At 47.8% G+C, this 9,793-nt stretch overlaps 1 protein-coding gene across 1 annotated transcript; it reads left to right on the forward strand.

The window, feature by feature from the left end:
• The first annotated feature begins 294 nt into the window (after positions 1-294).
• Positions 295-9,532, forward strand: LOC142574333 (uncharacterized). The gene is made up of 5 exons (XM_075683444.1): positions 295-422; positions 1,523-1,712; positions 6,335-6,528; positions 7,816-8,002; positions 9,163-9,532. The coding sequence occupies exons 1-5, from the start codon at positions 375-377 to the stop codon at positions 9,357-9,359; spliced, it is 816 nt and encodes a 271-aa protein (XP_075539559.1). The 5' UTR covers positions 295-374; the 3' UTR covers positions 9,360-9,532.
• The last annotated feature ends 261 nt before the right edge of the window (positions 9,533-9,793 follow it).

The raw sequence follows: 9,793 nt of genomic DNA on the forward strand, positions 1-9,793 counted from the left end.
CGGAGACGTACCCTTGGTACCACGCGTTAGGCGATGCCGAAGGGCTGGTAATTCCATAGGAGATAGAAAAAGTACCCCAGGTGTGTCCACACGCACTTCAACAAAAACGTGCAAACAGCCGCGATTTCTTTTTTGTTTTCGAGCTTTTGCATTGTTTAGTGAGGAGAAGAAGCCGTTAATTCCGTTTGACGATTAAGTCGTCTCGGTATTTTCATTCTTTATAACCGTGGAAGCTCCTAGATGTCGTGGTGAGAAGCCCACCCATTTCCGGAATGTGAATATGAAGGTGAAGAAGAAGAAGAAGTGGCGCGCTCCTGCAAGCCTCACGCGAGGAGGCGTGAAGCTCAAGGCCTGTGCGACGAATTCAGCGGAGAATGGCAAGCGTATCGGAGGCGCCTTCAACGATTCGATCAGAAAGGCGGGTGAGTTTGTGCGTGCAGCGACCAGGTAAGGCCAGCGTAAGCTAGCCACTTGCAGCATCGATGTCCTACACCGAGGACGCGGAGGTGGCTGATTGGAGTTTGCTTGCAAGAGAGCAGCTTACTATTCGGCGTTTTTAGAACACCGATTCCCGAACGTGGCAGTCGTGCATCTTACGGGTGAACGCCACGAATTGGTACCGCGCGTTCACTGACTTTGGGCACGCGGTGGTGATACAGATCACGAATGAGCAGAGCTGATACGAATACGGAACAGTAAGGATTCGGCACAAAATGGAACCTACCTCATGCGTAGTTCTAGAATCACCCGCGCGATTATTCGGTGTGCGAATACTGCCTCGTGTTACTGGTTCCAACGTAAGTCACGACGTCGCTACGGGAAGTTAATCGTACGTTTTCATGAGCTGGAAATCCTACTTACAAAATGGGCTCGCGTTTCGATCCCGCTGTTCTCTTAAGCATAGCTCAGGTGAAGGCGGAGCAGGCTTGCCGAACTAGCGGGAACAAAGAGAAAAAAACATTTACCGGTCGATTCTTGTGCCACTTCCTGGCCTCCACCTGCGACCCAAAATGCACGACCGAACCTTAAATAAACGATTGTGCCCATCAACTTTGATACGGAATCGCGCCATGTGATCACAGGGGAGCAAGACTGAAACCAGTAAGATTGTTTAATGTTCGTGGATACGAGAGTTATAAAATACAGAAATTCAGATTGGATCATGTACAGAATCCACACGGTCCGATGATGTTATTGCGCGGTAGGGTTCCATCTGCATTTCGAGAACGACGAATTCTAGGGTATTGTGCACGTGGTTTTCGGCCTACCAACGCTTCATGGGTGCCATCTACCAGTGAGTGAGTGAGTGAAGAAACTTTGTTGTGAATGCCTGCAGAACGGTTAGCCTTCCCCTGTTAGGGAGGCGTTACCGTGACGCGGCCATGACGCCTTCGCGGCGTGTAGAGGCGCCACACGCCGCCTCTATCTGTCTTGTATGCGAGCCGTTTCGGCAACTGTGGCAAGTATAAGGTGGCGTCACTAGCCTGTCGCACAATGTGGAGTACTGTGTTCCACACCCCAGCAGCCGCAGCCGACAGGCTTGGGACCTGTGGTGGCCTCGTGCTTGGGCGTGGTGATGACCCTGGGCGCCATCACCATCGGCCTGTCGGTGCTCAGCTACCGCAACGGCGGAGGCTTCTTCGGCATGGCGCGTAATACGTGGAACACCTGCCACTCCAAGATCTGCCTCATGCACTTCCGCAGGCTCGAAGGTACGGTGCAGGCATGTGCTCTTGCACTTAAGCTCAGCGCAGGTGCGCGTCACAGTATACTAAAGAAGGTCAATGACACATGACGTAGATTACGTCGTGCTCTCTCTGATCAGTGAGTGTTTGTTAACTGTAGGAAAGACCTCGCTGTATTTTATTCCTTTGTAACATTCGCAGCACATTAGCGGTTTCCTTAATACGCTATAGAAAAGAAACTCCAAGTCCCTCCTACAAGCGGCATCTCAATAAACGAGTCAATGCAGAGAAATAAAAATAGGTTTGCGAGGACAAATAAGATTTCCGTTACTCTACACCTACTAGTTCTAAGACACGCAACTTCCTTCAACACGGCAATATATAATTAATTCCACACGTCTTTTTACCTCTATTGTTAGTAACATCAATACTTACGTAACTAGAAGTGAGGGCTGCCTCACTATGCGAGTGCCAGTACCATTCCTAGCGGAGAAGTAAGAAAGACCCAGAGTGCACGGTTACCGCTACCTCGATCGCGCATAGTTCACTCGTAAGCGGTGGGGGGCGCAGATGAATTTTAACGCTAGCCGCAACTGAAGATGCTGCGGGATGACACATCTGACAAAATCAGTGATTTCGCGCAAGCTCTTGGGCCAGTTGGTGCATGATGAAATTGAAAAAAGGGGGTACCAGCGAAACAAAAAGGATGCGCACACAAGGAGAAGTCGTTAGACACGGAGGGACGCTGGAACGGACGCAGGTCCCCGCGTCCGTCCGTGTAACGCGACGCTGGAACGGACGCAGGTCCCCGCGTCCGTCCGTGTAACGCCTGTTCCTGGTGTGCGCGTCCTTTGTGTTTTCGCTGGTACCCCATTTTTTCAAGTTCAAAATTAGTGATGTTGCATCCACAACGTCCGGCGCAACTACCTGTGACCGTAGGCCATGAAGATGATTAACAAAGATGATGTAGAGGAAAGAGAAGACGCAGATGGTTCTGGTGTCAATCTCACCAGAACACGGAGTCATGCGACAACCTTAATTTTCTCATATAAGCGGCTGTTTCGTGACGCCGTTTTACGTCGTTACCAAACAGGCGACAAAATGTGACGAGATATCGCGGTCACTTTTCCTGCTTTGTCATTTCCTAGTGTGCTCGCTGCTTTCGTCGGTTTACATCTGTGCTTTCACTTATGGTGGTAAAAAGCTGTAATTCGCATAGACTAATGCTACGCCCTTCAGTGCTTCAGTTATTGATCAGCAACAAGTTGAAACAAATGAAGTGAAGCTAGCAGTAAAATATGAAAGGCGGGAAGGAGAGAATGGGACAAAGTAGTGTCTGTCCACATAATGACCGCTGTGCTCCACCTCCAAAATAAACGAGGTGTTGTTAGTGGCAGTAAATTCCTCCGCATGCGCCAGCGAATGTTTATTCCAACCGATATTGCATACAACACCCCAGGACTTACTGCGTATAATATTTCGCCGGTCCCGACGGTATCGACCGGAATGATCGTAAGCCTGAACACGGGCGTTCATTGGAACCTCCTTTCCATAGAACGAAAGTGGCCTGAAGAACTATGATTGGCTGACGATTGGCAGCTGATCTATAAAATAACACCTTGATGAAACAACTTAAACGAAGCCAGTGGTAAAAAGTGGAACGCCGTCTAGGAAACAAAGGGAAAAGCTCCCTTTACACTTCACTACCGGGTACACCATGTATATGAAGTAGCAGGTTGACATTGATACCGTACTGTGGCCAATATGGCGAGCTCGAACAAATATTTAGCGCAAACCACTGCGAAATACACTTATGGCTTTTCACTTTCTTTCTCGAGAACCCTTAATTTCTGCAGTGTATGCTTCGAGCGAAATACCCTTCTAGCACCCTGAAATTTTTGCTGCTAATGAAAGCAGTCATTCTCCGAAATGCCACTTAAGGTAAAGGTGTAAAAATCGCGTTTGCACATCCAATCCACCCTTGAGGATGTAATTTTCTTGTGTGTGTGTTTCACAGGTCAGCAACAGTACTGTGTTGTTTGAAGGAGCGAAGCGTAATTCTGCACCAGTGTTCATTGCATTAAACACATAGAAATATGGTGATACGTATTGTCTAAAAAAATAGATTTGCATTAGCGAGAGATGAAATTCATGTACCCGCTACTTAAAAGCGAACTGTTCTTTTTGAATTACCATTAAAGGGACACTAAAGGTTAGTATTAAGTCAACGTGGACTGTTGAAATACCATCCCAGAAACCTTGAAACGCTTGTTTCGTGCGAAGAAGAGACTTATTTTAAGAGAAAATGCCTTCTGAAGCGTCCGCGTGCCTCTAGCGCAGTTCAATTCACCCGCCCTCCGATCGAGGAGTATTGACGTCATGGTGTCATAATGACGTTGCGCCGACGGTGAGTAAAACGGCTCCCGCAGACGGCGCTACGGATTTTCTGCACAAAACGCAAACGCGCGGCCAGAAAGAGCCAAGACAGAGCCGACAGCAGCGCGAAAGCGGAGCTATGGTGGCTTGTGGACGGGAAAGCGCAGGACCATAAGCTGGTTCTTTATTTTATGGCGCCAACTTAACTTCGATGCTCGTTGCAATGGATGACCCTGACAACGACACATTAGCTCGCGATGCTGGGCTCGAGTTCAGCGGTTTAAGCACCGATGAACGTGACCTGCTGTTGAGGGCTCGCGCTGCCGGCGTCGTTGCGTACTACTACGACGACGGCCTGCTTTGAAAGGCACTTAACGCTACTTCAGTAATTCGGCGTTGAACTCGTAATCCTCTGGACGAAAGTGCAGCGAGCACGCTACGGATTTTTCGGCTCTTTGCCAGCGCGCTGTGGCAGAGGTACGGCACTTCACCACTTCGAACGGAGAGGTTCACTCGTTGGCACACAGAGATAAGTAACGTTGGATTTGCCACTGCAACTGCCCTTGGCCAAGTTCCGCGCACCGTTCGCGCATCCCACGATATCACATGGACGTGGCATTCGCGCTGTTTGTTCCCAATGCAAGTTTCGCGAGCCAGCAGGACAACCGCAGCACGACGCGATAAACAAACAACTGAAGCTCCAAAGCGCGCGCGGCGCAAAGTCGAGCGCGCAGAATCGAGCGAAAACGAAACCTTTCGATCACCCATACTCAAGGGTAACGTCAAAATGTTATTTTTTCTGAGAGTCGAATAGAAGTAGACAAGTAGTATTTTCTTCCGTCTTATAATCTAATGAAATGCTCTTTTTATTACGAATAGTTGAGTACTAGTGACATAAATTATGATGAGGAGTGCTTTCGTCATCGGGCTGGTACCGGAATGTCGTTGGGGGGTCTCAAATCGTGTCATGCATTTACCTCGATTTCTCGGTTACTAAAGCTCTGTTCGCGATTATATTGACGCCTTAGACGTTCTAGAGCATTGCTTTATCACGTTAACTTGACTTTCTGGTAACCTTTAGTGTCCCTTTAAGGAGTACGATCGAGTTATCTGCTCTGTGCGTACGTTCAGGAACTGGTGCCTCTGTGCAAGAACAGCGGCTTTTCTGTACCACAATCATTAAGAAAGCTTTTCATTTGAATGTGTCGGTGCCTGTTGTTTGATAATACAATACATTCAGTTATCCGAAATTTTCAGAAAAACACGAATATTCGACAATTTCGAATAGTGAATTCTCGAATCGAATGCATGTCGAAAGCCAAGCCTGTTCGATTCCTATTCCAAATTGGAACGCTCGCGCACGTCTAATATATTTACTTAGCCTTTACGTAAGCAAAATGACGACGCGATAGGAAGGCAAAGGAGCCACAGAGAGACCAAGGGACTGCTTGAAGTGAGTGTCATATTATTTTTTACTACGACAGCAATTATGCTGACACTCCAAGCGAATTCTAGCCGTCGCCGTATTCGTCGCCGTGAAGTTCCGTATATATGTAGGTATGTGTACGTATGCGACATACGCCACACCTGGTTATATAGCGTGAAGTATGTGCGGGTTATACTGCCGCACAATTCTATCAATAAAGTTGCTAATACGAGGTCTTACATTTCTGACAAACTTATTCCTCAGAGTTGTGAGAATGACAGCCCGCGACCAAATGTCCTGAAATAATATATCGACAGTGCATGCTTTTATTTTAGAACATCTCTATGTGAAATAATAAAAGCGCGAAACAGCAACATAGCTAAAACCGGAAAATGATGCAATTTTATTGGCGCGGCTGTGCATTACCTCCGGGATCGGCGCAGGAAAGAGGTTTCAACATACCTGATACAGATAAATGGTGGTAAAGTCGCTAAGAATGAGGTTGGCTTTTATAAACAGGAATGAAATTGCCCGAAGGCCGAATTCGAAGAGAGAACCTCTAGGACAACAGCTCGTTTTTAATTAGTCAGCTTATGCTTACTTCAATTCAAACTGCCACTGCAGCTGCGAGTCTTACACTTCGTGCAATATTCTAACACGTTGCTCTCGCATGCATTGCTTTGCCCTTATGGCGAAACTGCGACATAATTTTTAAAGTGGTAGGCGAGTGAGGCCACAACGCGGGCTGCTCGAGGCATTTACCATAGCACAGCCAGGGCCCTCGCGGAGATGGCTTAGCCACGCTGTGCCTCGCCACAAGCGAACTCGTCGTTCGTTGGCGACGCAGACTCCCTGAACAAGAGCAGTGCCCCGTGCGGCGACTTCTACCAGTTCGCGTGTGGCTCGTGGCGCCCTCGCGTGGCCGGGGCTCAGACCGCTCTGCGGGACCTGCTGACCGTGTCGCAGATGGACGCAATTCGATTCCTCGGCGCAGCGCACAACCTCAACATGACGTTGCCCATGGGAGGAATCATCGCCAAGGTTTGCGTGCATTGTCTATTGCGAGAGAGCCCGCCGTATAGTGGCTATCTGGTTGTGCAGCTGAGCTCACGCGCTCGATTCCCAGCCACTGGTAGTCATACTTTGCTGGGTGGGGGATGGGGTAGGCGGGTGGGGGAGACGGAAGGAAGGAATAGAGCACGTGTGCGGTGCTTCGGATGTAGGTTAAGGGAACCCAGGATGTCATAATTAAACCGGAGCTCCTCCGGAGCACCTCATTCCTTATATATCAATGTGCATTTTTCGAGACGATAAAGCTTATAACCTAATTGCCAATTTACTAGTCTTGAGCCCATACTGTCCATGTAGGAGGGAATTACGAGGAGCGAGTATGGGAGCTTCAAATCCTAGTGTTTCGTCTTTTTGCGTCTTTTCCCGCCTGCGAAAACTCAGCTCATACTAAAGCTAACGTCAGCGATATTCCAGAAGTTTATCTTGCCGATACAGCATAAATTCCTTAATTTTCTTTAAAGCGTCATTACGGTGGATGTCACGTCAGGAGGAGATGATGACAGTGATATACACGAAACTACGTTCGACTTTTTGAGACGATACATTCCATCGGACGGCCATTATGCGGCCACCAACTCCAGTGATGACGATATGACTGTTGTGTTTGGGAGACCCGTTTTGCATTTCTGGTAGCACGGCGCCAAGTAAACAACCAATGGAATAACAGGTGACACAGAACATACATGATCACCGCCTCGCATGCGAAAGCCAGAGAGAGATCATGAGAACCGTTATTCGGTAAGAGTTGCGTTCTCAAGCAAACCGTAGAGCATTGTTATGTTACACAACACCACGCAGCGCCTAAAGTCTGAGATTACAATGGTCGCAAATACCACCAGAATTTACCAAGGCTTTCCAGAACATGAAAACTATCTCAAGAGATGCCCCTTCGCCGTTAGCATGTTCATAACTATAGCGAGCTTTATCAATGTTCTTGCAGTTTGAGAAGTCTTACCCTGATGGCTATGTGTAGCTACGCACAATTTAGTCATAGGACCGTTTGATTTTTCAGCATAGTGTCACTTCTGCGAGTGTAGAAAAGGCGGTCTTTTACAGTGATTATGCTAGTGAAAGGCGCGCCCACGAGGTTTTACGAGGTGAAGTCAGCTCCGGGCACATTTGGTCTGCATGATTAATAATGCCACCAAGTTTCTCCCCTCACCAAATTTACTGAACCTTGTGCTGAGTGATTGACCATCGTGAGACTACATGGTGATTCATCACGAGACTGGAACTAGTGACTAAAACGTGGCGCAGGATCCGACCCCGCTGCCGCGCAACCGCGCCGAGCGCGCGTACCGCGTCTGCCTGTACAGCCAGTCGGGGGACGTGTCCCTGCTGCACCAGTTCCTAGCCAACCGGTCGCTGTCGTGGCCGGAGAAAACCATGCCGCCCGCGGAGCCTCTTGACGTGCTCCTTGACCTGGACATCAACTGGAACCTCGGTGCGCTCATACACGCGGCCTAGAAGCAACGCCTATGTAGATGGGTCGGTAGTCGACATTAGGGAAAGGGGGAGCTGGATGTGTGTCAACCAATGGGAAACACAGTTCAGGGAGCCTGAGGATTAGACGGAGGGATGGTGCTTGAATGGTGTTGATTGCGCGATGTAAAAGCTACAAATATCTGACATAACCGTTCGCCGCGCTGTTTACTTAAAACCACGTTTTTTTAAAGTTTGAAAGTTTATTTAACATAATGTATACAATTGCAAAGTACACACTTTTGGGACCCAACAAATTTTTTAAAGGGTCCCTACCGATCGTTATCAGGAAAAAAGCACTTCTATGGCAGCTGTTTTTTTTTATACTGCAAAATCACATAAAACCTAAATAGCTTAATAAGTAAAACAAGAAAATACAGTAGTAGGGAACATTTCACAAATGAGATACATTTTTCTAACAGTTTGCTTTGTTACGTCATCGAAAACATCGGCACAGGAAAAGAAAAAAAAGAAAAGTGAGGGCATGTGCAAGCATGCGCAGTGTTACGCATTGTTAATAAGTTTAATGGTTGTTAATAAGTTTAATAAGTTTAACGTTAATGCTGCAGTTCATGATGACAAAGGACGGGCTGATAACAACACAGATAATGGCCTCCTCTCTTTTGTTGATTCATAAATACTGCACTCTCCAATTGAGAAATAGCAGGAGTGGTTGTGTACAGGAATACCAAACGCACAGAAGGGAAATGCTTCTTCACGAAATGCTTCTTGCGGCAGTTCCCGTAGACGAGCGCACATGTTATTCCGCATTTCAATGGTTGATGATAAGAACGAAAACCTGAAGCTAAAGGAAACAATATTCAGAGCATGAGTTGTTCGTGTTATACGGGGTGAAGAGCTTTTAAATGTCAGAGGTATATATATGGAAACAAGCGGATTCTGGCGCAATCCTTGCCGAAGATGGTGAATAAGTCGGTCGTTAGCTGTTATACACATATAGCCGCTCCCCACTTCGGGAGATCATTGGCGTGGGTCGGGACAGGAGGTGATCTGGATGCAAACGTACTTAGCAACATCCCGCGTAAAGTTCCATAGAAATTGTTGAAATGTGCCTAACAGCCCGTCTTCGAGCTATCCTCTCCGATTTCGCACGAACTGCAGGCCTGTGGTTTTCCGTACGGGTTTCGCCGTTGCCGGGCCACAACCGACGGCAGGTGCGCATCGGGCCGGGCCTCGTGTCCAGCTCCTGGAAGAAGGCCCTGGACGCTCTGGTGCTGCGAGGGGTGTACAACGCCCGAGCGCGCCGCTTTTACGACCTGATGCGCACGACCACCTTTGTGCCCATCAGTGACAAGTAAACTAATTTACCTCTCGTAATAACTGCCATGTGGTCACTGAGTAGTACTAATGATGACTTTCACCGATGGGCCCACGCAGCTTGGAAACATTCCGGAAAACAATGCTACTGGAGGAGCTGCCGTGTGTGTTAAGACGTCATTAAATTGTCCTCGCTGGGCACAGTATACGTGCTTGGCACCACTATTTAACATGTAATACAATGTCGGCAAACGTAAATTTATTGAACGGAACTGTAGCTAAAGCGGAACAGCCTGATAACTGGTTGGTTTCGCACTAAGGCGTTGCCGAAAAGAAGAAAAAAAACAAATTTTTTGCACGAAACCACATTGTTTCTATTTCCGGGGGAACGGAACTGAAGATACTACCAAAATTGAAACTAAGCGGCTAATCTCGGCGACATCGAACAGGTATCACTATTTGCGACTATCTTTTA

Source organism: Dermacentor variabilis, chromosome 3 (genome assembly GCF_050947875.1).
Source record: "Dermacentor variabilis isolate Ectoservices chromosome 3, ASM5094787v1, whole genome shotgun sequence".
NCBI classification, from domain to species: domain Eukaryota; kingdom Metazoa; phylum Arthropoda; class Arachnida; order Ixodida; family Ixodidae; genus Dermacentor; species Dermacentor variabilis.

Bases quoted from the DNA above. Each gene is read 5' to 3' on its own strand.
- LOC142574333 (XM_075683444.1), top strand. From the start codon at position 375: ATGGCAAGCGTATCGGAGGCGCCTTCAACGATTCGATCAGAAAGGCGG. The intron at 423-1,522 runs GTGAGTTTGTGC...TCCACACCCCAG, and splicing joins CGATTCGATCAGAAAGGCGG to CAGCCGCAGCCGACAGGCTT. The intron at 1,713-6,334 runs GTACGGTGCAGG...TTGGCGACGCAG, and splicing joins GCACTTCCGCAGGCTCGAAG to ACTCCCTGAACAAGAGCAGT.